At 49.0% G+C, this 21,870-nt stretch overlaps 1 protein-coding gene across 10 annotated transcripts in view; it reads left to right on the forward strand.

The window, feature by feature from the left end:
• DTNB (dystrobrevin beta) overlaps window positions 1–21,870 on the forward strand; it is a 192,809-nt gene that overhangs the window by 163,730 nt on the left and 7,209 nt on the right. For all 10 annotated transcript variants that reach the window (XM_032184144.1, XM_032184147.1, XM_032184148.1 and 7 more), the window contains 2 exons: window positions 13,970–14,129; window positions 20,296–20,385. In XM_032184144.1, coding sequence (XP_032040035.1) covers window positions 13,970–14,129; window positions 20,296–20,385 — 250 coding nt within the window. The remainder of the gene's footprint in view (window positions 1–13,969; window positions 14,130–20,295; window positions 20,386–21,870) is intronic.

A 21,870-nucleotide genomic window follows, 5' to 3' on the forward strand; every position in this document is an offset into this window, starting at 1 on the left:
GATGGCTTTAAAAGCTGGATCTGCTCAGGGACCCATTAGTCCTGGTAGTTATCCCATAAGCTCTTTAATTGGGTGGCATCCATCATCATAGTCCTTATATCCTGTCCAAGAACTACCAAAAATAACACTTCTCTTTTCTCCAGCTTTAGGCAGAGCCACCCTGCTCGTGCTCAGGGAGAAAGAAACGGATCTCCGTGAGCAAAATTTCAGGGATGAATGGCATGTTTAGATGTGCTGTGATGTGCTGGTTACTGTAGCCTCTGGATTTGTTTCCCTCCTGGTGGTCGGTGGTGCCGCAGGTATTGGGCGGCTGGGCAGGGCCCCTTGGTGGCCTCAAATCACGGAGACCTGCAGTAATCAGTACAACTCTCGTGCTGCTGCCATGGAATAACTGTGCTGAAAGTCAAGCAGACTGCCTTTGTCCTTCTGGTCGTGCAGGGCTGCCTGCTCAGCTTGGGTGAACATTTCTTGCATTTTGTGCAACAGTTGGGAACCCGGACCTGCAGCTCTCAGTGTGTACCCTGGTGATGGCTGTCTCCTGTTTTGGCAAGAACAGAGAAATTCCTGATCCACCACAAGACAGTGATCAGTTGCTCAGAGCTGTCCGTGTGCATCCAGAACCATAACACGAGAGTCTCGCCCCCGGCAGACCCTCACCACAGCCGGTGCTGTGGGCTGAAGCCCTAGGAGGCTCCTGGGGCAGAGCTGCTTTGATCACCTCGGGAGCCAAGGTGGAAAACTTTCCAACCACGTTAGATTGCCGACGAGTTAAAGGGATAAAAGTGCCAGCTGAGATGCCTGAAAATAAAACTCGGGTAATTTTGAAAGATAACACTTGCTTTTAGTCTTCATAACACAAGTCCGCCAGGGAAATCGTATGGGAATTGAAACTGTAAGAGGCCTGGGAACCACTGCAGCGAGCGAGCAGACCGGGCGGGACTGGAGGAAATACTCGATGCTGGTGAAGGGAACAATCTGGTACATATTGAGTGCAGTGACTGAATCCCTGCATGAGGCCCTGCTGGAAGGGGAGACAGCACATGCCCCATAACTGTGGAAATGGTGGATGAAAGCAAAAATGTCAGGCTTTGAAAGAAGCTAGGAAAAAGAAGGCATTCTGTGTGGTAACCAAGATTTTATTGTTTCCTGATCCCTGCTCTATATCCCACAGCTGGGGGGATCGAGAGGAATGAAAACAAACAACGTTTCATGAATGAAGGAGTTCAAACGGCTATCTCGCGCTGGGGCTGGGAGCGGACCTGCTCCGGGGAGCCCGGGCGGCAGCTGGAGGCGAGCAGGGAGGCCAGCAGCAGAAGAAGGCAGCCTCGGCACAAAGCTGCCACCAGGAGGGCAGGAGTCACTAGCAGCCATCACACCTTCTGCTGTGTTTTACTGGTATATAAGGATTTGGGTGTTTAGTGGTAACCGCTGGAGGACACGCTTGTTTATTTTTCTAGCTCTGACCAATGGAAAAGTCCAGCGGAGCTTCCTCTTCTTCCTCCCCGCGCTTTCCACTTCTGTAATTGAGTGAGAATCACCCTCGCTGCCCTTCAGCTTCCTGAGGCACGGTGCTAACGCTGCAAGAAGCACGCGTGGCTCTGCTGAGCAGTGCGCTCTGCCCACGTGCCAGGAGCAAGGCAGGGTGCGGGCTGGCTGCACACAGGGGCACGGCTCCCCCACCCCAGACAGAGGGCGGCTGGAAGGATTCGTGTCCCGGAGCAGTGGCGGTGAAGACGCATAAAAACACTTGTCCTGAAGCAATGGGTTATCTGTGCATTAGAATTAAAGCTGAAAAAGCAAATTGGAAAAAGAGCTGAGTAATATAGTAACGTTGCCAGAACAGCAGTGGAAATAACGCTGAGGCTAGATATCTACCAATTTGGCAGCAGGATGCGATGAGTCGTGCCCTGCTGCTGCAGGATTAGCGGCTCCCTGCACGGCGGCCCCACCAGCTCCGGGGCGTTTCAAGGAGGGGGGCCTTGCCCCTGGGATGGGAGATGGGGGCTCCCACAATGCCATTTGGGTTTGGCACCCGAGACTGCAGCTGTGCTGCAGCCTCTGCGAGGGCTGGCACTGCAGTGAGGAGGGGAGAGCTACCTTCTTCGAGAGCAATCTAGCCGTTGTTAATTAACGCAAGGATTTAGCAGCAAAGGCTGCTGCGCTGCGCAGTTGTGGCCCCTCTTCCCTGCGTGACCTCGTTGCCGGATTGCCTGCCTCACGGCCCACACTGTATTGCTGTGTGGTTTGGTGTATTTAGTCTAATTACATGGGTTTTAAACAATTAAATGCAAATGGCGTGCTGCAGTCATCCCTGCACCGCCTGGCCTTTCTGCCGCGCCGTTCGATCAGGCAGCTGTGCATTGCCGAAACGCCCAGCCCTGATGGAGGTCCAAAAGGGAGCAGTGCTGCTGGTGAGGATTTACAATGCATTGCCCCACGTGAGCCCTCTCTACGTGTGTATCTCTGTCTGCACGTCTTATGCGGGTAGGTCCACGCACACGCTGGTGCTGCAGGGTGCCTGATCCCCGTTCTGCAGTGCCCTCTCCTCTCCGCTCACAGCACTTTTCTCTCATGGGGTCTCGGGGCAGCACATCAGCAGCATTTCCCAAACTCGGCAGTGGTGGGGTTGGGGTGTGCTGCGTTTGGAGGCGCTGCAGCCGGACAGGAATCGGCCGCGCGAGCCATCTGCTCCCTGGCCGCCGGCCACACACCGGGCACCGGCGCGGCGCTTGCTCGTTGCCATGATAACAGCCCTGCTCTGGGGTTTAGATGGGGGATTTTAGCAACGCTTCAGAAAGGTTATTAGCCGGCCGCGCTAATAAGCTTTTTATGTGTGCCTTTACGTGATTGTTCTCGTCGATTTTACTGTAATGCGTAAAAGCGAGGCAGGAAGCGTAAGGCCTGTGTGAGCAGATAGCCCTGGCTAATGTGCCACAGAGGACGATAAAATTTAATTTTCCTACACGAATAAGGTTAACAGGACTGATTGGTAGGGGATCTGAGTTCAGTGACTTTATTTTCTGTTTTAAATATTTTCCTGAAAGTATATTTGCGGAGAGGGCGTTGAATTATTTTTGGCACATGCTTCAACCCAGTTGGAGTTATTCAAGCGGAGGCAGCAACAGCTTCACCTGTAGCACTCAAAGGAATTTTTTTCTCCACTTCGGGTTAACATAAACAATTTTTAAAGCGCTAGTAAAAAGGAAAACCACAAATGGCAATGCAGACCTAAATTCTGGTGAAATACCTTAAAGGGAACCTATAGCCTGAATGCAGCCATGGCGCTGAGCAGAGCAGTGCCCCTGCAGGTCCTGCACAGAGTTTCAGCTCACACAACCCTGACACTGCCATCAAATAGCAGGACCGTGCACTTTGGTTGCAAGTGTGCTGTCTGCTACATCCAGAGACTGCAGAACGGGACAGGGAAGGATGGTACTGAAACAAGATTCAGTACCAGCAAGCTGCAGCAGTGCCTGCTTGTGTGGCCATGCTCCTCACCTCTGCTTGGTTTCTCTGTGAAAGCTGTAAGGACAAGACCTTGTGCCAAACTGGCTTAGTGGGGTTCCAGTTTGCATCACAGGTTAAAGCAATTCAAATCTGTCCATACTAGAAAAAAGCAGGCAACTGTAAGCATAGCTGTCGTAGTTCTCCTCTACAATGCCACAGGTGGCTCTGGAACAAACAAACTCTTGCTTTCTTTCTGTTCTGTAGTGCCGAAGCAGCATGGGCTTGATGAGCTTAATGCAAAGCAGCTATAAATTTGGTTGGAGAAGTTATCTCCAAGGTCAGTTGTCAAGGTTTTCCTGTTAGAATAGAAAGACGTGTAAATTGAAATTCCTCTGTAGTTCATTATTTCTGTCCTGAATTAATTACTATTCAGTCTTCCTGCAAGGGACTTGGGTTTGCTCATAACATCTAGCAGGAGAAGATTGCAGGGGTTTTAGAGAACGGGGTAAGAATTTGAAATTATCCTGAAAAATTGCAGGAATGTTTGGAGGGAAGAGAAAAAAGAAACTGGATTTCAGTATGTACAAAGTATTTGTGCAGTGAAGTCAGCTAAGTAAGTATAAAAAACTGAGCAACTAGAATAAGAACCATTCTGCACCTGGGGGTCACAGCATGAATATAAGTCAATGTATGATATTAAAAATAATTAAAAAAAAAAAAAAAAAAAAAAAGAGATTACTTTGGGGTTCCCTAGGCACAACGAGCAGCCTCTCCTTCCGTGGACCTTCACTGTGGTCTGACCTGAAACAGGAGGTCTGGTTCTGGGCACCAGCTTTCCAAACAGATGCAGCAAGTCCAGAGAAGATCAAGAAGAAGCTTGCCGGCTCTGATTCATCAAAGGCTAAAGGACCCATGCTGTTTACTCCAGAGAAGAGAAAGGCTGAGAGCAAGTTTTAGAAGTCTTCGAATATGTAGAAGATAACAGCAAGGAGAAGGGAAGTGCTGATGTCCTCGTCCAGCGGGGCTGGGCCGTGCAGCAGTTGCTGAAAATTTCATTTAGGAATTTCATTTAGACTTTAGGAAAATCTGAATGAAGAGCTTTGTAAGAGCATTTTGGATAAACATTTGTCAGGAAGGGATTATGAAGAGTGGGTCCAGCTGTGGTGGAAGGGGTGGACTGGATGTTTTCCTACAGCTCTGTTTTTCTGTGTTTCTGTTCATTTCAGGCCAATCAGAGCAGCCTGTGTCAGCGAGTAGCGTCCTTTGTAAACAGCAGCTTTTGTAATTCTTGACTGCAGAAAAAAACACCTGAAATTACACTTAAGAAGTTATTACACAGTGGTAATAGCTGCAAAGTTTTCTGCAGCTTTTCAGCATGCTGATGCTGTGACAGGCTTCCTCAGGAGATGCTCCAGGCCCCCTCTGGACGTGTCTGCGTGTGCAGACCAGGAATGTCCACAGAGGGGCTGCTCCTGCCCCAGCGGTGGGGACGGACAGGCAGGACACCGCAGTGCACACACACTAAAAAAACAAACACCAAACAATGGAGAAATGGTGTGAGCAAGAGGTTGGGTGGAGGAGCCGACACGCAGCTGCAGGGCATCAGGCAGGCCTCGGGCCGCACGCCGCTATGAAGGAACTAAAGGCAGCTCTGGGCCAGCAGAAAGCTTTTTACGGAGTTTACAGTGATGGTGAAGAGCTCAGCTTGGCTCCTCGGAGCCCCCTGTGCTGGTGGGCCTCTCAAGGATATGAAGTGCCTGCTGGTGGCATTTCTGCCAGGCCTCTCCATTGTCTTTCCCTTTGTCTGTGCAGAGTCTGTGTGGTGTCAGGCTGCGGCAGGGGAGGTTCAGGCTGGGTATTGGGAAAAGGTTCTCCACCGAGAGGGTTGTCGTGCACTGGAACAGGCTCCCCAGGGACATAGTCACAGCGCCGAGCCTGTTGGAGTTTAAGAAACGTTTGGACTCTGCTCTCAGTCATATGGTCTGAATTTTGGGGGTAGCGTGGTGCCAGGAGTTGGACTCGATGATCCTTGTGGGTCGCTTCCAACTCGGGATATTCTAGGAGTCTATAAAAGTCTCACGTGACAAGGCCTCTTTGCAGCAAGACTGTGTTGTCTCACACCCACTACACCTCTGTTGTTTATTCCTCATAGGCTAAAAACTTCTTGGTTTTCCTAGTTTGTTGGATTGTTTTGCTGAGGATCGCTGTCTGTACTGCTGTCTGGCTAACCTGCCTGTGGTAGTCCATAATATTCCGCTTAGTAAAATATTTGTACTTTTCAGCACTCATAAATTTCCCCAATATTTCAAGGCGTTTCTAAACAAAATTAACCTCAGCACAAGGAGCATCTCAGCTCGTTGTTTTCAGGCTCCTCGATGCTATTTATTGAGTTGGCTCAGCCCCAAAATGAGCAAAGGAATGCAAGGGCGCTGCGGCTTTTGGATTGTATATGTGTGAAATTTTAAACACAGATGATGTAGGCTAGACGGATGACCTATACATCCATGGAAAGAATAACTTGATTTCCTACTTGCCAGCTTTTTGGTGAAATATGCAGAAAGCAAGATTTTTCTTCCCTGCTGCAAGATGTTCTGTGGTCACAGTACATGCGATGGTGTTCGCGGGGGTCACCCTGCGCATTCGAGCACGGTGGTGTCAGCGTTACTTGAAAAGGGGGGACAGGGCCTGGGGGACAGGAGCAGGCAATGAGCAGAGTGGCAAGGAAGTGCAGTACGGGCTGAGGCACCTCGTTTACTGTCGGTGGATGTGATAAAAGCTCTTCAGCGTGAGCCTCGTGGTACTTGATGTGAGGAAGCCAGACACTGCCTGATTCTTAAATAAAGACAAAGGAGAGCATGGTAAATGCGAATTAGAAACTGTGTGCATGATATGCAGATGAAAAGCCCATTCCCATTTCACTCTCTAATGAAGATCCCCGCTTTTTCTTGGATGCTGTTTGACATTGTCTGATTTCCTTAATTTCCTACAGCAAATATGCAGAACAAAAAATGAGACTTGTAGGCCATGTGTTCATATTCTCATTTTTGTTCCATTTCTGCACTATTGTCTGGAGTTAGTTATTTGGGGCATGATGAGGTATTTACTTGTCTAAATCATTTATCTAAAAACTGTTAGCTCTCTTTATGCATACACAATCCTGTTTATTTTAATATATTCATAGGAGTAGGCTAGATAATAAAATACATTAAAATCAATGTATATTTCTTGCAAAGCAAATTTTCTTAATTTCTCAGTAAGCATCTGTAGGATCTCAACGTTGTACAAATGTGATGCCTGTTGTGGGTATTTAGCCCAAACTTCCACTCGAAGCAGGACTGCTGCTGGAACTAGATCAAGTCAGTTCTGGCTTCAGGTAGGCAAATTTTGAAAACCCCCACGGACAGAGGTCCCCTACCTCTCTGGTGATCTCTCCCAGAGCTCCAGCATCTTTCCCATGAATAATTTTTTCCTAATATCCAGCTTCTACAAAACCTCTGCTCGGGGTGGTGTACGAGCTGGTTGTGCTCAGCCTAGAGAAGAGAAGTGAGGGAAATCCAGCAGTGATCGTCCATCTCTGATGGGTGACTGAGGGGAAAGCATGGCCAGAATCTCCCAGATGTTCAGAGCAAGAGGCGATAGGAACACATTGCCTGGGTGGATTCTGGCTGGATGTGGGAAGGAAATTCCCATGAGAGTGGTTAAAATCTGGGGCAGGCTGTCCAGAGAGCTGGCATCTTCCTTCAGGGAGAATTCCAAAGATCAGCTAGTTGATCAGCACCTCCTGAGCAGTGCCTTCAGGTTGACCCCATTGATACAGGCTGTTGGGCTGGACACCTGAGGTCCCTTCCAACACGAGTTTTTCAGTTACTCTGTGATCCCATTCTCTTTTAAAACTCTCCTCTGGCATAATGGTTGTGGAAAATCCGATGGCCGGTGACCAGAGTAGCGGGGTGCTCTGGTTAAACTGTCAGAACAAGGCAGGCGGTGGTGCAACTATTATTTTGTATGCATGCTAGAAGCTGTTACTGCCACTGCTTCCTGTACCTCTATTGAACTGGTTTTGATGCACAGCCCAGTGCTCTGTCTCTTCATGTTTTTTCAGGAAATATTAAGGGGTTTTTAGGTTAAACCTCAGAACTATTGTATATAAGACTTGATAAACTGGAGCCAATAAATCTAAGTCAGCTCCCAAACATTTCAGGAGCTGGGTCAGAGGTTTCTTTGGTTGTTTTTCTAAATTGAAATCCATCTTCTATATCCTCCTTGGTGCAGTTGCTGGGAAGAAGATGCAAGAAACCCATTTCCAGGGTTTTTAAGGCTGTTGTTCTGCAGAGCACAGTCGTCTCTTCATGGCCTAGTGAAGTCAGAACCTGCTCACAAATCTGCCTCTGCTCTGTTTACAAACACCAGAGCTTTCTCGGAGGGGCCGCGCTGCGCACGCTCCCTGGCAGACCACTCTCAAAGCTGCAGAAGCAGTTGGATGCGCTGGGGAGCAGAGGCGCTGAAACAAAAGCCCCACGTCAGGCTCACTTCAACAGCTTTAGAAAGCACAGGAATAGCCTCAGCTCCAGTATTTATGACCTTGCCCCATTCCTTCCTCCCCTCTCTTTGCCTTCAGCCTCTGGAGAGGGAAGGCAGTGAGAGTGATTTATTGAATTGCCCTCAATGCTGCCTTCCCATTCAGCCTTGGGAACAATTCCTGAGCATATCCATTAACTGTCGCATGCTCCCTCCAGGCTGTCCTCATTCCCTCCCCACGTGTGCAGAGGCACAGTTAAACCTGCCACCTCCTCCCACGGCTTCCTCTTCTCGGGGCCAAGCCCCAGCGCTGCGCCGCAGCACCTGTGGTTGGCGTTGTGACCGCCTTTTGGCAAGGGCTCCTCTGCTCTTCCTTTCTGCTTCCGCGCTTGTCTGCGTGTACCAGATGTCTTTCTTGCTTTCTCGGTAGATAATGTGCTTTCTAGGACAGGGCTGTTTTCATGCCGTACAGCGTGAGCTCAGGCTGTGCGTGAGGCTCGTTGTCACCATGAGCATCGTTGGCTCCTGCTTGTGTCCTCAGCATCCTCTGGTTCCATTGCTGGGTTTCCTGTGGCTGTTCTGGGGTTTCCACAGGCAATGCTACCTGAGAGCTGTGGGCTGAGGGTTATTGCCCAGGCTGACCTAAATAATGTTAATGGTTAGGAAATGCCAGCTTACAGCTAGCTCACACATTCTTACTTCTGATTCCTGGATGTATATGTGTCACAAATGTTGTCTAAAGGTCATATACCATTTTTCCACATGCATCGTTTTTCCACAGGACTCATCACTCAGTGCAGAGTGAAAACAATCACGCATGTTTGAGGCTACATTCACTATATAAAACACAAGAAAAATGAGGTCAACATGTAAAATAGATTTGTTTTATCTGGAATTAGAGAAAAACAGATATTACCAGTTGCTAAAGAACCACATGCAGACCTGAGCCAGGAAAGCACCCAGACCCTCTCCTTCAGGTATTCATGTGTGTGCACACTCTTGTGGGAGTACATACAGCCACTGGAGACAACAGGAATTTTTGCTACAGCAGTACCAGAAGAATACGTTTGTAAAGCCTTCCTCAGATGTGTGCAGCAGTGCACACCCCATGTGCACACCATGAGACTGTTGCTGAGGTTGAATCAATATTTCTCGTCCTGTCTTTTTGTGAGTGCATCACAAAATTACAGATTTCCTTTGGACTCAGTCTTGAATCATAGAGTCATGGAATATCCTGAATTGTAAGGGACCCACAAGGATCATTGAGTCCAACTCTTGGGTCCCCATAGGACCACCCAAAAAATCAGACCATGTGTCTGAGAGCATTGTCCATCATCCAATGGATTTTCTTCCTTTCTTTCCCAAAGCTTCTGCTCATTTTGTCCATAAAGTCAGTGCTACTTCTGTGTTTTAATTTCTGCAGTGATAGTTGCCACTTTTCTTCATATATTTGATGCCTGGTTTCTGGATTGGCCTGGGAATATTTCCATCTGTGCTCAGTCTGTATCAAGAGTCCAGCCCTGAGCAGAAAGGAATCATCGTCCCCCAAAGTACTCGGCTCTTCATTCAGCCCAGGCAACCAGAGACTTGTGCAGTTCTCCATGTCCTGCTCGAGACCCATGAAGGCATCATTTCCATGCATGAAAAAAATAGCCACCCGATAGGCGTCGTGGCCTCAGCAATCTCCCAAGAAATCATCCAGAAGGAAGTCTGATTCTTTCTTTCCTCGTTGGGACACAAACTTTGAGGGTTTTGTGCCAGCCCCTGCAAGACTACATGTGCAGTGTGCATGCAAGTACAGCTTACACCTCTTGATCTTCCACCTGTGTTTTGGTAGATGCTGCGTTAATGAAAAAGGTGTAGTGCTTCGTGTGCTTTGGCAAGTGTCAGTGGGCCAGCTAAGCTGCTCTTCAGCCTGCGCTGCTGGGGACAGTGTCCGGTTTCAGTCCTTGCTACCTGTGACTCAGGATTATCTTCCAGACACACTAGAGTCCTGTCATTTGTAATTTTAATGAGGTACAACCACAACAGATGTGTTTTTCAGTTTGTTTTTCTCCTCCCAGCTCTTTCACATTGTTCAAGACTTGTCTGCTTGGGGTGTGAATGCTCCCGTCCTTGATGGAGACCTGTGTCCTCCTCTCCATCTTTCAGTGAAAACAGGTGCTTTATATTGATCGTCAGAAGGAGTGAAGAAATGTCTTCCAGAAGAATTTCTGCATTTTTTTTCCTATTAAGTTTGCTCTTGAGACTTGACAATTTCCTGCCATAAGCCTCAAACTGGGGCTGCTGTTTCTCCCAATTGGTGGTGGACCAGCAGAGGTTGTGCCTCTCCCAGAACCAGGGCAGCTTTGGCATCTGCGGGCTGCAGCCCTGCAGTCACACTCCCAGCAGACAGGCACGGACAGCCCACATGTGTTTTGCTTCCCGTGAAGGTGATTCTGTAGTCTTTGCAACCGAAAACTTTCAGATCCTCTTTCAGCTATTGGGTGCTGTAGGGTGTGTTGCCTGGGGTCGCTGGACATGGTGGTGTGGCCATGCGTGAAGCAGTGACAGCAGGGAGGCACAGCACTGCCCCAAAGCTGCTGTCCCTTCAGCTGTATTTTCTGTGCACGCAGTCACGAGCTTTTCTTGAAATCACTAAGATTTCCAGGAACTGTGTCATTGCGAGGATGAGGGACGTTCCCAGCCTCTCTGCTCTAGTGGTTGCAGTATGCAAATAGGCACGGTCCATCTGCATGCCCAGCGGTTGAAAAAAAAAAAAATTAAAGTGCTTGGGTACTTATTCTAAGAATACAAAATATAGGTGACGTGTCTCAAAGATGAGTGGCAGTGGAAAAAAGATTTCCCTGACTCCCCCAGAGGCTTGATGTACGTGGAGATGCCTGGGTGTTGCACCTTGGCCTTTGCTGCCAGCCCATCAGCGTGGGAGCTCCTGGGGCTCAAGGGCTCCTTTTGGTCCAAGGCAAGAGCACATCTGTGCAGATGCCCTGGGCCAGATGTGGAGAAGTGTGGAGCTGGCCATGCAGGCTGGAATTTGCCTTCAGGCTTGGGCAGTGGTAGAGTCTTACTCTATTAATCTCACTCTTGTTTTTCCAAATAACAACATCTCTAGCAGGCTTTTCATTTTTAATCCCTCTCACCTGCCAACATTAAGTTGGCCTCTGGGGTTTAATATGGATGTGTGCTGAGGTTCCGTAATGGCAAGGTGGGACCTGGGGACCAAATTTCCACACAGTGCAATTCCTCCTACCTCCTCCACCAGCCTCCTGCCAGGGAAAGGTGAGTTCCAGCTCACTGGCTGCTGTGCTGATGCTGGGCTGCATCCTGCTCCTTGCTCTCAGTGGGTGCGTGGTCTTTGTGCCTCATCTGAGCATCCGCCCAGGTGGGCACTGAGCAGCAGCGAGGGCAGGAGCCATGGGGCCGAGCAGCCACTGCCACCAGCAGAGCCACGCACACAGCTGCCACCATTCCGTGCAGACTCGGTGTTTCTGTACACGTGCAGGTCTTTTTTTATGGATTTTATTTCAGATTTTGGTGCAGGGGAGTGAAGCTGACGGTGTTGCGCATGCATTTCCTTTATCTGCTAACAATTTTATCTTGCAAAGACAATCTCCCCCCTGCAGCCATCTCCCCTGCAGGCGCCAGCGTCAGAAGAATATTTCGCTCACTTCTTTAACTCCCCGCGTTATTAATGCAGTTTCAAAGCAACAGCTTCATGCACGGGTGGATTTCTGTGTTGTGCTTTACGAGAATGCCAGCTTCAGGCCCTGGCCGTCCCGGTGCTGCTGTGGGAAGCCGGGCGCCGGGGCGGCTGCGGCGGTGCCACCGGCACGCACCACCGGCTGCCGGGTTGCCCCGGTAACTGGTGCACGTCAACGGGAGCAAACGATGCACGGGACAGAGAATAGGAGACAAACAGAACGGCACAAGCCAAACAGGGATTTAATCAGGGGCTGTACGGTTTTAGTATCCTTAACATGTGATTTTTTTTTATGGGCAGCTTTCCCCTAATCAAAGGCAGCACGGCTTTCATATAAATACAGTCACAGATTGTAAATCATGGCTAGCAAAGCATGGCAGATCTGATCGCTAATAGTGTCGCAATAGAGCAGGAGGGAGTAGAGACTGCTGAAAGACAGAAATCGCTGCAGAGAATGACCAGGTTATAGAACCATGGAATGGTTTGGGCTGGCAGGGCCCTCAGAGCCCCCCGATGCCACCCCTGTCATGGGCACGACCCCTGCCCCCAGCCCAGGCTGCCCCCAGCCCCATCCAGCCTGGCCTTGGGCACTGCCAGGGATGGGGCACCCCCAGCTCCTGGGGCAGCCTGCACCAGGGCCTCACTGCCCTCAGAGGGAAGGATTTCCTAACGTTTAACCTAAACCTGCCCTCTTTCAGCCATTAACAACATGTAACAGGTCACGTACAGCATATAACAGGTTATTAACTGGTACATGCTTTGTGGAAGGGCGATGTCCTGCTCTGCCAGGCGGTGGGGGTGGCACTGAGGAGCTCCCTGGAGGTGCCATGGAGCACCCAAGTTGCTGCTCTGCTTGACAAATGTCTCTGGGGCGCTGGCATGACACAAGTGCATCAGGGAGGTTACTGTTTTATAAGCACAGAGCCAACAAGTGTGTGCCCTTTGTATTTACCTTCTCCTCACGAGTCCTTCAGCCCCTCCTTGCTCATCACCACAGTGGCTGACTCCAGGCTCTGCTCTGGAGGCTTTGCTGGGGCAGCAATATTCCCAAAACCAGGGACTTTTGCCCAAGTGAACATTATAGCAACTTTCTATGAGCCTTCAAACCTTTTTCATGGGGAAAAAAAAAACTATATTTGTTTGATATTTGCTATGAAATTGTACATTCTGTGAGTGCACACTAAGTTCTGGGCCCCCCTCAGCACAGAGAGAGCTGGGCCCAGCAGGGAGAGCCCAGGCCGTGCCCCCAGGGTGCTGCCAGGCCCAGAGCCCCCGTGCTGTGAGGAGAGGCTGCGAGAGCTGGGGCTGCTGGGCCTGGAGCAGAGGAGGCTCCGGGGGAGCTCCCCCATGGCCGTCAGTACCCGCAGGGAGGTGCGGAGAGGCCGGAGCTGGGCTCTGCTCAGCGCTGCCCAGGGCCAGGCCCAGAGGCTCCCCCTGCCCCTCAGGCAGCACTGCTGGGCCCAGGGGTGCCCCGAGAGGGGCCAGGGGCTGCTCCTGGGAGAGCTCCCCGAGCCCAGGACAAGGGGCTGGGCACCCTGCTGGGGCAGGGGGGGACAGGGAACCCAGGGGCTTTCCCAGCCCCAGTCATCCCATGGGGCTGGGAAAGCCCCTTGGGACCATCACTGCCATCTGTGTTGCAGAGCCACTCGCGAGGCTCCCAGCAGCACTGCAGGGTCCAAAGTAGCTTTGGCCAGTCTGGCTGTTAAAGTCTGACCAGAGAAAGATGTAATTCTTTATTTTTTTTTAATGACTTTAGGCACATAGGTGAACTTCCTGTGCAAATATTAATAAATCACTTGCATGGCACTTGTGGGTTTGGTCAGCCACTCATCACGCATTTGCTGTGTGCTTTCTGAACGTTATCTGCACCTTGCAAAGCCGTGCTCTCACCGTTCTTTCAATAGGTTGCCCAACTTCTTGTCTTTGTTTCGTCTAACAGTGGACATCTGGGGGCTTGTCCATAGCAAATGTTGGTTCCTGACCCCGCAGCAGGACAGGGATGGTCCTTCAGCAGCACCTCGCTGCCACCACAGAGAGTTCTCACTGCTGCCTGCAGGAGAGCAGGTGCAGAACAACCCAGGGTAGGCAGCCTGGCGCATCGTGCCACCGCCTTGGGTCCCCCAGCTGCATGGGGAGAGATCCAGCACCTGACAGTCATGCCTCACATCACTCAACCCGAAGGTGTTTTGCTGAAGCGTCTTCCCTGATGCATGCTTTTTCTTGTATTTTTACAGGGTTATTTTTAGACATTGACCGAAAAAAAAGTTTAAAATTTGGAAACTGTGTCTGGTGTTTCCCATGCAGGCACAAGCAGCAGGCTCGGCACACTCGTCACCCACCCACGGAGCCAGCCGCCCCATGCCCATGCCCGTCAGATCCACCTCCGCCGGCTCTACCCCAACGCACGTCCCCCAGGACTCGCTGGCAGGTGTCGGAGGGGACGTGCAGGAAGCTTTCACGCAAGGTGAGCATCACTCAGAGCACAGCCACACCAGGGGGCAGTCCTGTTGTCACCACACATGATGCAAACCTAACTTGCCGGTCCTGAGGCAGTAGTCACGGGTCCCTTTCCTCTGCTTTAGGCCAAATATATTGGGGGGCAAGTTTCTAATCTTTACAACTTAATGAAGTTATTTCTGTGAGCGTGATCTGCCCTCCAGGGAAGGGCTCTTCCATCCCAGAAAGTTATGCCCACAAGTAATTTAATGGGTAGACATCAAAAACTGATCAGATTTGCACATCCGCTGGTTGAACTGCTCTAGGATTTGTGAGAAAAGTTGGAGGGAAAAGGCAGTTAAATGACTAAAAGCAGAGAAAACAAGCAGCCCTCCTTCCCAGAGGGTTCAGCTCAGAGTTTCTCACCTGGCTGCTCGTTATGAAGCACAAAGGAGGCTGCCGTTCTGCAGCAGCGTTGGGTGAGGACTGTTCCTGGCAGAGCAGTCGGCTGCTGTGCACATCTGCCATCCGGCACGCTGCCTGCCACGGGCACAGGAGTGCAGCAGCCCTGGGGGGAAAAGGGAAAAACTGCTGAGTATGGGGAAACGGAACAGAGAAGGGAAGTGTGGGGGGAGGCATAATGAAGAAGCAGAAGGACACAGATGCCTTGCAAAAATAATGGTTGGACTTGATGATCCTGAAGGTCTTTTCCAACCTAGTAGGTTCTATATTTCTGCGACTGTGCTTTCTCTTGCTCCCGTTCCCCAGTTCTTGCCAAGGATCAGAGTTCCTTGTTCCTTTGCACCTTCTCTAGATGTTATGCCCCATGCATTTGAAAAAAAATGCCACTATTAGGCCTAAACTCATTGTTGCCAACTGCTCTGTACATACATATAAGAAATGCTGGATTATCAGGCTGTTTCAGCTCTATCCCCCTCCTTGTAAGGTCTCTTCCATTTCTGTGGTAAAATCAATGTGGTTGGATCAAATGTCCATTTGCAAATAATACAGTTTATAGTGCTTTGAAGAAAACCAGGGCAGCAGTTAACATACATATTTTTATTCCCCAACTTCTGTAGGTAGTGTGAGTTTATACTTAGCTGCTGTTGCTTTTTACAAAAAATAAAAAAATTAAAAAAACATTCTGCAGTCACGCATTTCAAAAGTTAAACTTTTACATGTCAAAGCCATTGTCGGCTCAAGAAGTGCTTTGGAATTTGAAGACAACTAGATGAAAAAAGAAACGTTCCACTCAATCCAGATCTCTGCCTCTTCCTCACCTACTGGAGAGGAGGAAGAACGGAAGCTCCATCCTCGGGGAATGTTGGAAGAAGGCAAGCAAAGACATGACTGTCAGTCTGATGTCAAGAAATTTGGCAAATAAGAGATTTTTACCTTCAGGGAGCCATCTCTGCAAAGGAGTAAATTAGTTGTTTTTCAGTCCTACCTTCTTCAACTCTGCTCGTAGCAAAAGAAATCATTCCCAGTAGGAATGGGTGCCCGTATTTTGTATTTCTCGGGAGTGGAGTCACTTAGGTTTCGTGTGCTCTCTTCCTTTCTTTTGCCCGTTTTGGTCCAGGACTCTTTACCTGTAACAATCCAGAAGCAGCCTGGAATGTAGAGCTCTGAGAAGGAGGTCCAGGACCTGATCTCCCCGGGTACCTTTGACAGACACAGGGTTTGCTTCTGAATCACTGGGCCCTGAGAAACTCTGGTACAGTTTTGTCATGGGAAAGAATATTCATCTGGATGCATGCAGAAGATATGTTTTGTTTTACCTTTATGAGTAGCAACTTCTGCACTTAACTCTACAGACTTCTCATGCTGTAGCCTGGCCTCTCTATTGATTGAACACCTAAGTCCTAAGAAGAGTTATTTTGAAGTAGACCTGCCCCAACCACGTTCCTGGAGACTGACACCCACACATCTATTTTATAATTCACTTGTTGACTATAAAAGAAAAGACAGAAAATCCACATCTCTCTAATGTGCTGGCAAGGACTTCAGAAGTTTGTGGGCAAAGACGCCCAGAGGGCAGCAACTCTTCCCATGGACCTCTTGGTACTCCATGAAAAACCCCATGAGATATTTGACATCTTAGAGCCAATAGTGCCAGGGTGCTGTAGACTTTGTAATGTCGTGGTTCTCTGCATTAAGCAAGAGTGCTCTACATCTTCCAGAGGCCGAGCTGCTTATTTCCATAAAAGATGACAATGTGGATCATATGCTATCACAAACTGGAGGTGGTGTTTTCTCATTCATGAGAATATTTCTTGCTGGATAGGGAAGGTGGTGAATATTAATGTCAAATACTTTTGTCGGATGTTCTCCTTTTTGAAATAAAGAACCCGTTTAAATAAACTTCCCAGAACTGATGGTATACCTCAGAACCAAACAGATTGTAAAGAACAATTTGCATTTATGGTTGCTGATTGGAAATAACCTTCTGTAACAGTCTTCTTCCTTGCCTAAATGAGCTGCTGCCGGAAGAAGGCAAGGAGGAGCAGGAAGTAGCAGCAAATCCTTTTAATTGGTGTTTAATCCCTGGAGTGCTACAGCAAGGACTGCAAGCCTTCAGCCCCAGCGTACTTGGTAAAATGAAAGCCTCTGTTAATTGTTCTCCAAAATTTCAGCCAGTGAGCAGGTCAGATGGCAGAGGAAGTCCAGTATGAAAGCCCTGACTATCCACAACTCATCTATGAGAAGGATGTGCCTTTTTCCGATCCCATCAGTAGGAACAAGCTCCTCATCTCTCTAAACACTTCCAGAAACGACAGCAGAAGCAGGCATTTCCAGGGAGGCATGATGCCAAATACCAGAGGCACAACACTCCATCTGTTGCTGTGGGTGGTCCAGTCGCCTCCTCTTCATCTCTACAACAAGTTTGATGGTACAGCCGAGAGCTCTCAACTGATTTCTTTGGCAGCTGCCTTTCCTTCCCCCTTTGCAGATTGGCTTTCTTTTTCCAGGCTGCGTGAAGTGGAACAGCAGTGCAATGAGTCCTACCAGTCACTGGGAAAATCTGCTCTATCTGGTTCATCATTTTCCCCTTTGGTTTTTTAATGAGGAAAGCACAAAGAGATGAAATGATCTCCTTTCTGCAGCTAGGAGTAATGAACACATGATTATAGTAGTAGACTAACTGCCCTACTTGATTCTTTTTATTTTACAGTATTGCTTTGGCATCAAAATGTGCTTTCTATCCATCTGCTTTTTTCTTTGGAGATACAGGCAAAAGCCATGACAAAGCAAACTTCCCTCTGCATGGTTTGCAGTCAGAGCTGTCTTCCTCAAACTCCTGGCTCTGGTACAAGCTCACGTAATGAATCAAGGGATCATTCATGCCTTTTACCTGAGTGACTGGTTCGTAGGGGAATAATCTTCGTCAGGACCTGTTGATGTTGCCCGAAGTGAAAACTTGTTTTTTCTAGGTTTCTAACACCTGACAGAATCTCAAATATATGTAGCAGTGTATTACAGGTAGTGTATAGAACAGTTTACGGCAGGGCTAAGGACTCAGCAGCTTGGTGTCAGCAGTGGTGATGGCTCCCCAGGAGCAAAAACCCGTAGGCAATGCCTGCAATGCAAAATTCTTGCTTAAGAGTGACATTTATTTTATGTTTTCTAACAAAAACGTTTAAATTACCTTTGATAACTCTTGCCAATCTATCATATTCTTATCAAATGGGAGAGAAGAGGAAAAGGGAGTGAAGATCTCAGTTCTATTCACTTCTCGTGGCTGTGACCTACAAATGGCCTGGACTGCCAGATGCTTTTGCAAGACTACATCTTGTCTTCACTCCAGACCATGAGTCTTCTGTGAGCCTCCCTGTCAGTGCTGGAGGGAAAATCAGCAGGTCTAGAGAAGGAAATCTTTACAGAATTGATTCTTAGTGATCCTGATTGTATGGTGTTAAGATGAGACATGTTTCTTCCATAGGTGATCGCTTGATCTTCCCCTTGGCCACAGGGAAAACACAGTAATGCAGTGTTACGTTCAAATGCCCTGGTGGTATTTCCATTGAAATCTTGAAGTAGAAGCCACCATCTAATTAGGAAACTAATGCTGCTGTTTATCATCCTGAAAGAAAAGAAAACAGTCCCTCCAAAGTGCTCAGATGCAAATACAATCCACCCCTGCAAACAGAGAGGTGAAAATTCCTCTTGTGATAACCACGGTGATGACTTATTCCTCTCAACAACTAGAAAAAACTTTCAAGAAAAAATGGTCAACAGACTTTGTAATAAGTTTCCAGGAATGATCCTTCCGGAAAGGCAATCTGCACAATTAGTGCTATTTCATATTAATCATGAAAAATCAGGCAAATTCAAGGCAAGTAGAGAACACAGGAAACAGGATAAAATTTCTATATTTTCACATAATAAAATAATTTAATGCCACAAGCCAGGAGGGCTTCCAGTGGCTTCTGCACGTAGATGTCCAGACAAGCTCGTTAACTTTATTCATTTGTTTCACGGGAGGCACTTGCTGGAGTTTTACAACCTTTCCCTCCGAGAGTAACACCAAGCAGGGAGGTGGCCGTGCCTCACCTGAGCATGCAGTGACAGTCCTCGGGACAGCTGGAGGCTGGGATGAAGGAGCCTCCTTTTGGGCAGGTAACGACTCGGTCCTCTAAGCCAAAGCTCCCAGCCTGCTGGCCCAAAATCTGCACTTTTTCCCAGGAAAAAAAGTGCTGTTTGTGCACGTACAAGTGCACACAGTGCCTCGCTGCCTCGGGCATGATGCTGGCCCCTTGGCACCCCAACCTGAAGGGGAGGGATGTCCCTGTGGAAAGCACATCTGCTCTGGAGCATGCGCTGGCAGTGCTAAAATCCGCAGCAGCCGGAGGCCTCAGAGCACCGCAGCTAACAACAAAACTGTGCAGAGGAGAGGCAAAGCCAGCGCAGCATTTGGGAGATGAAAGCAGCATGTCTGGAATGAGAGAGGCACCGAACTTCAAACAAAAGCAAACGTGTAATGTACAGTTGTCGTTACTGCAGTTGAGTACAGCTGCAGAATGTCACATCAAATGGCTCCGCTGATTCCACATGTGTTGTCTCCATGCCCTCGCCGGAGCAAATGACAGGACAGGATACCGGCCACTGAGATCTTAGAGCACTGTCAGATATCAGCATCAAAGCCGTCCTCCTGGAGGCTACGCCGACTGGGACATCTGGTGCGTGTGCTGGGTAACAGACTGCCTAGAGCCATTTTCTACAAGGACTTGAAGTATGGGAATGGCTGAGAGGTAACCCAACGAAACAGCGCACGGATGTGCTCGTGGCAAAGCTCCAGCGCGGGGCCACCAGCGCCTCGGCCTGAGAAACGGATGCTAAAGACCACCTGCCAGGGCAGAAAATAGGAACCCGTGCCATCAAAGCCTGCAAATAAAATCTTAACAGTGTGAAAAGGTGCCAGAGGGCTCAGCCAGGATGGGCAGTCAGTGGCTGCAGCCTCTGGGTGCAGTGAAACTGGGCAGCAGTCAGCAGGAGAAAGCACCTCTGGAACAGGGAGACCAGCACAGCAGTGGTCTGCCAGGAGCAAGTGGCGAGTGAAAGATCTTCTTGGCAAGAGGCAAGAAGGCCCCAACGTGTGGCCGTGCCTGCTGCTCTTGCTTATAGGTTTTTTGGGCGGTTTCACATTTCCTTTGCAGATTTGGGCCACTCACAGTTCCCAGTCGTGCTTGCCCAGATGTTCAGGTTGCTGATACGTGAGCGGGTCCCTCCAGCAGCACAAGTGCCTGGACAGCGCTGCTGGAGCTGGGCTCGTGGCACGTGGAGGAAGAGGAGTACTTCCTCCAGCAGTGCAAGAGGAGAGCTCTGCACAGGAGGCTCGCAGTACTCGCTGCTCCTCTCAAACCTCAGCAACACGACGTCGCTGCAGCAGAAAAGCCAGCGGTGGTAATGATGATGAACGAACGGACGAGCGTGGATCAGCTGCAACCAGCCCAGCAACTCCCAGCTTGAAAAGAGGAATATCTGTCCTTGAGCGAGGAGAAGAGCAGCACTAATTAGCCAAACAAACAGGCAATCAGGCAGCCGAGCAGAACGGGATCATTCCAGAGCAGCAGAGCTGGGTGCTGGAGCTGGGCTCTGCTGCAGGCGGTCGCTGGTGGGGCTGGGCCGGGTGGCACCGCGGTGTGGGTTGGGTTGGCGGCTGCTGTACCTGCTGTTTGTGTCTGCTCTGCTCCCAGGTACGAGGAGGAACCTCCGCAACGACCTGCTGGTGGCCGCCGACTCCATCACGAACACAATGTCATCGCTGGTGAAGGAGCTGCACTCGGGTAAGCGCCACCCTCACGACGCGTAGCTGCAGCAGGGAAGGGAGAGCTTGGCGCCACGAGCTGCAGATTTGTCCTCAGATTTATTTTTTATAAAAACTCTATTTAAGGCATAATGCAAGATTATGTGTTCATTTTTTCAATGATAAAAATGAAAAATCATTTTTATAGCTAACATTACCGAGAGCTCCAAATACCATCTGAATAGGATTTCCATTGATTTTATCGCTGATAGTTAAGGCAATATTCTGCACATAGAAGCCTGGCTGATAGCAGCGTTGATGATTCATGAAGCAGAGTAAAATTTAGCTCATGCACTCCTGCTCGTATCGATCTGTGCATGTATAACAGTGGGAGCTTTCTGCAGTGCCGTGCAGGCATGTCGGGGACCACTCACTGGTCAGAAGTGTCACTTCTGCAGTCATTCTTCTGAAAGTCAGAGCTCCTTAACAGCAGAAGCTCACAAGTTAGCAGTCAGGGCTGATATTTGCGTGAGTCTACACAAACTGTTGCTTGGTGGCTGTGCTACTCTACCAGCAGGTGAGACTGCTCTCGAATGAATCCCCACTAGACGCTCTAATCACAAACATATAGTAAGTGTATGTGAGCCCAATTTCAACAAAGGATTAAATGGCACTGTGGAAAAAAAAGATAATTATTCCCTTCGTGCCTTTTCAGTGCAAGTAAACATGCTGATTGGACTATAGGAGCTTTTGCTGTAGTCCAAGAGCACATCCCGTGACTCTTGAGCTTTGTCAGTGATGGAGTATGAGATTATTTGGTATTCCAGCAGCCTGTTCACGTGCTGTGAGAAAGACAGAAAGCATCTGCATTCAGACCGAAATCGGGGTTTCTGTTCCACGCACACCTGGAAGGTGCCTCCCCAGCCCCTTTCCGTATCCGGTAGTTGCATCACATAATCCCCTCCATAAACTTATCAAGCTCCATATTAAAGCTAGTTAGAGCTTTTGTTCCCACTACACTTAATGGAGAAGTCATAGTTATAAACCGGGTTGATATTTTACTGCTGAGCAGTAAATTCACCCAGCCTAAATCCTGTGTCTTGGCTGCAAAGGCAGCTGCGAGTTAATAAAGTCTTTCATGTATTACAGCAGGAATCACCAGTGCCACTGCAGTGAAAGGGCCTTGTGTTTCTTCAATAAATCACCATGCTCCGAGACGCACAGCTCTGTTCCCTCCAGGCTGAAATGCGGTGAACAAACTCGCTGCCCAAAACAGATGTCTGCAGTAATTTATTTTTTGCTTTTAATAGAAGCGCACATTTACAGGGGTATGGCTGAGATCAGTGTCTGGTCCGTGGTGCTTGTGGTGGAGGTGGAACGTCAGCTAGACCTTCCTGCCCTCCTCTGAAATCCACGAGAGCTGGGCAAACGCCAGCAGAGCGGCTTTACGCTATCAGAAACTGTTTTGGTCTCGTCAGGTGTCGTGCGATGCAGTTACGGGTCACAAGGGAGTGAAAATAAAATT

The sequence above is a fragment of the Aythya fuligula genome, chromosome 3, assembly GCF_009819795.1.
Source record: "Aythya fuligula isolate bAytFul2 chromosome 3, bAytFul2.pri, whole genome shotgun sequence".
NCBI lineage: Eukaryota > Metazoa > Chordata > Aves > Anseriformes > Anatidae > Aythya > Aythya fuligula.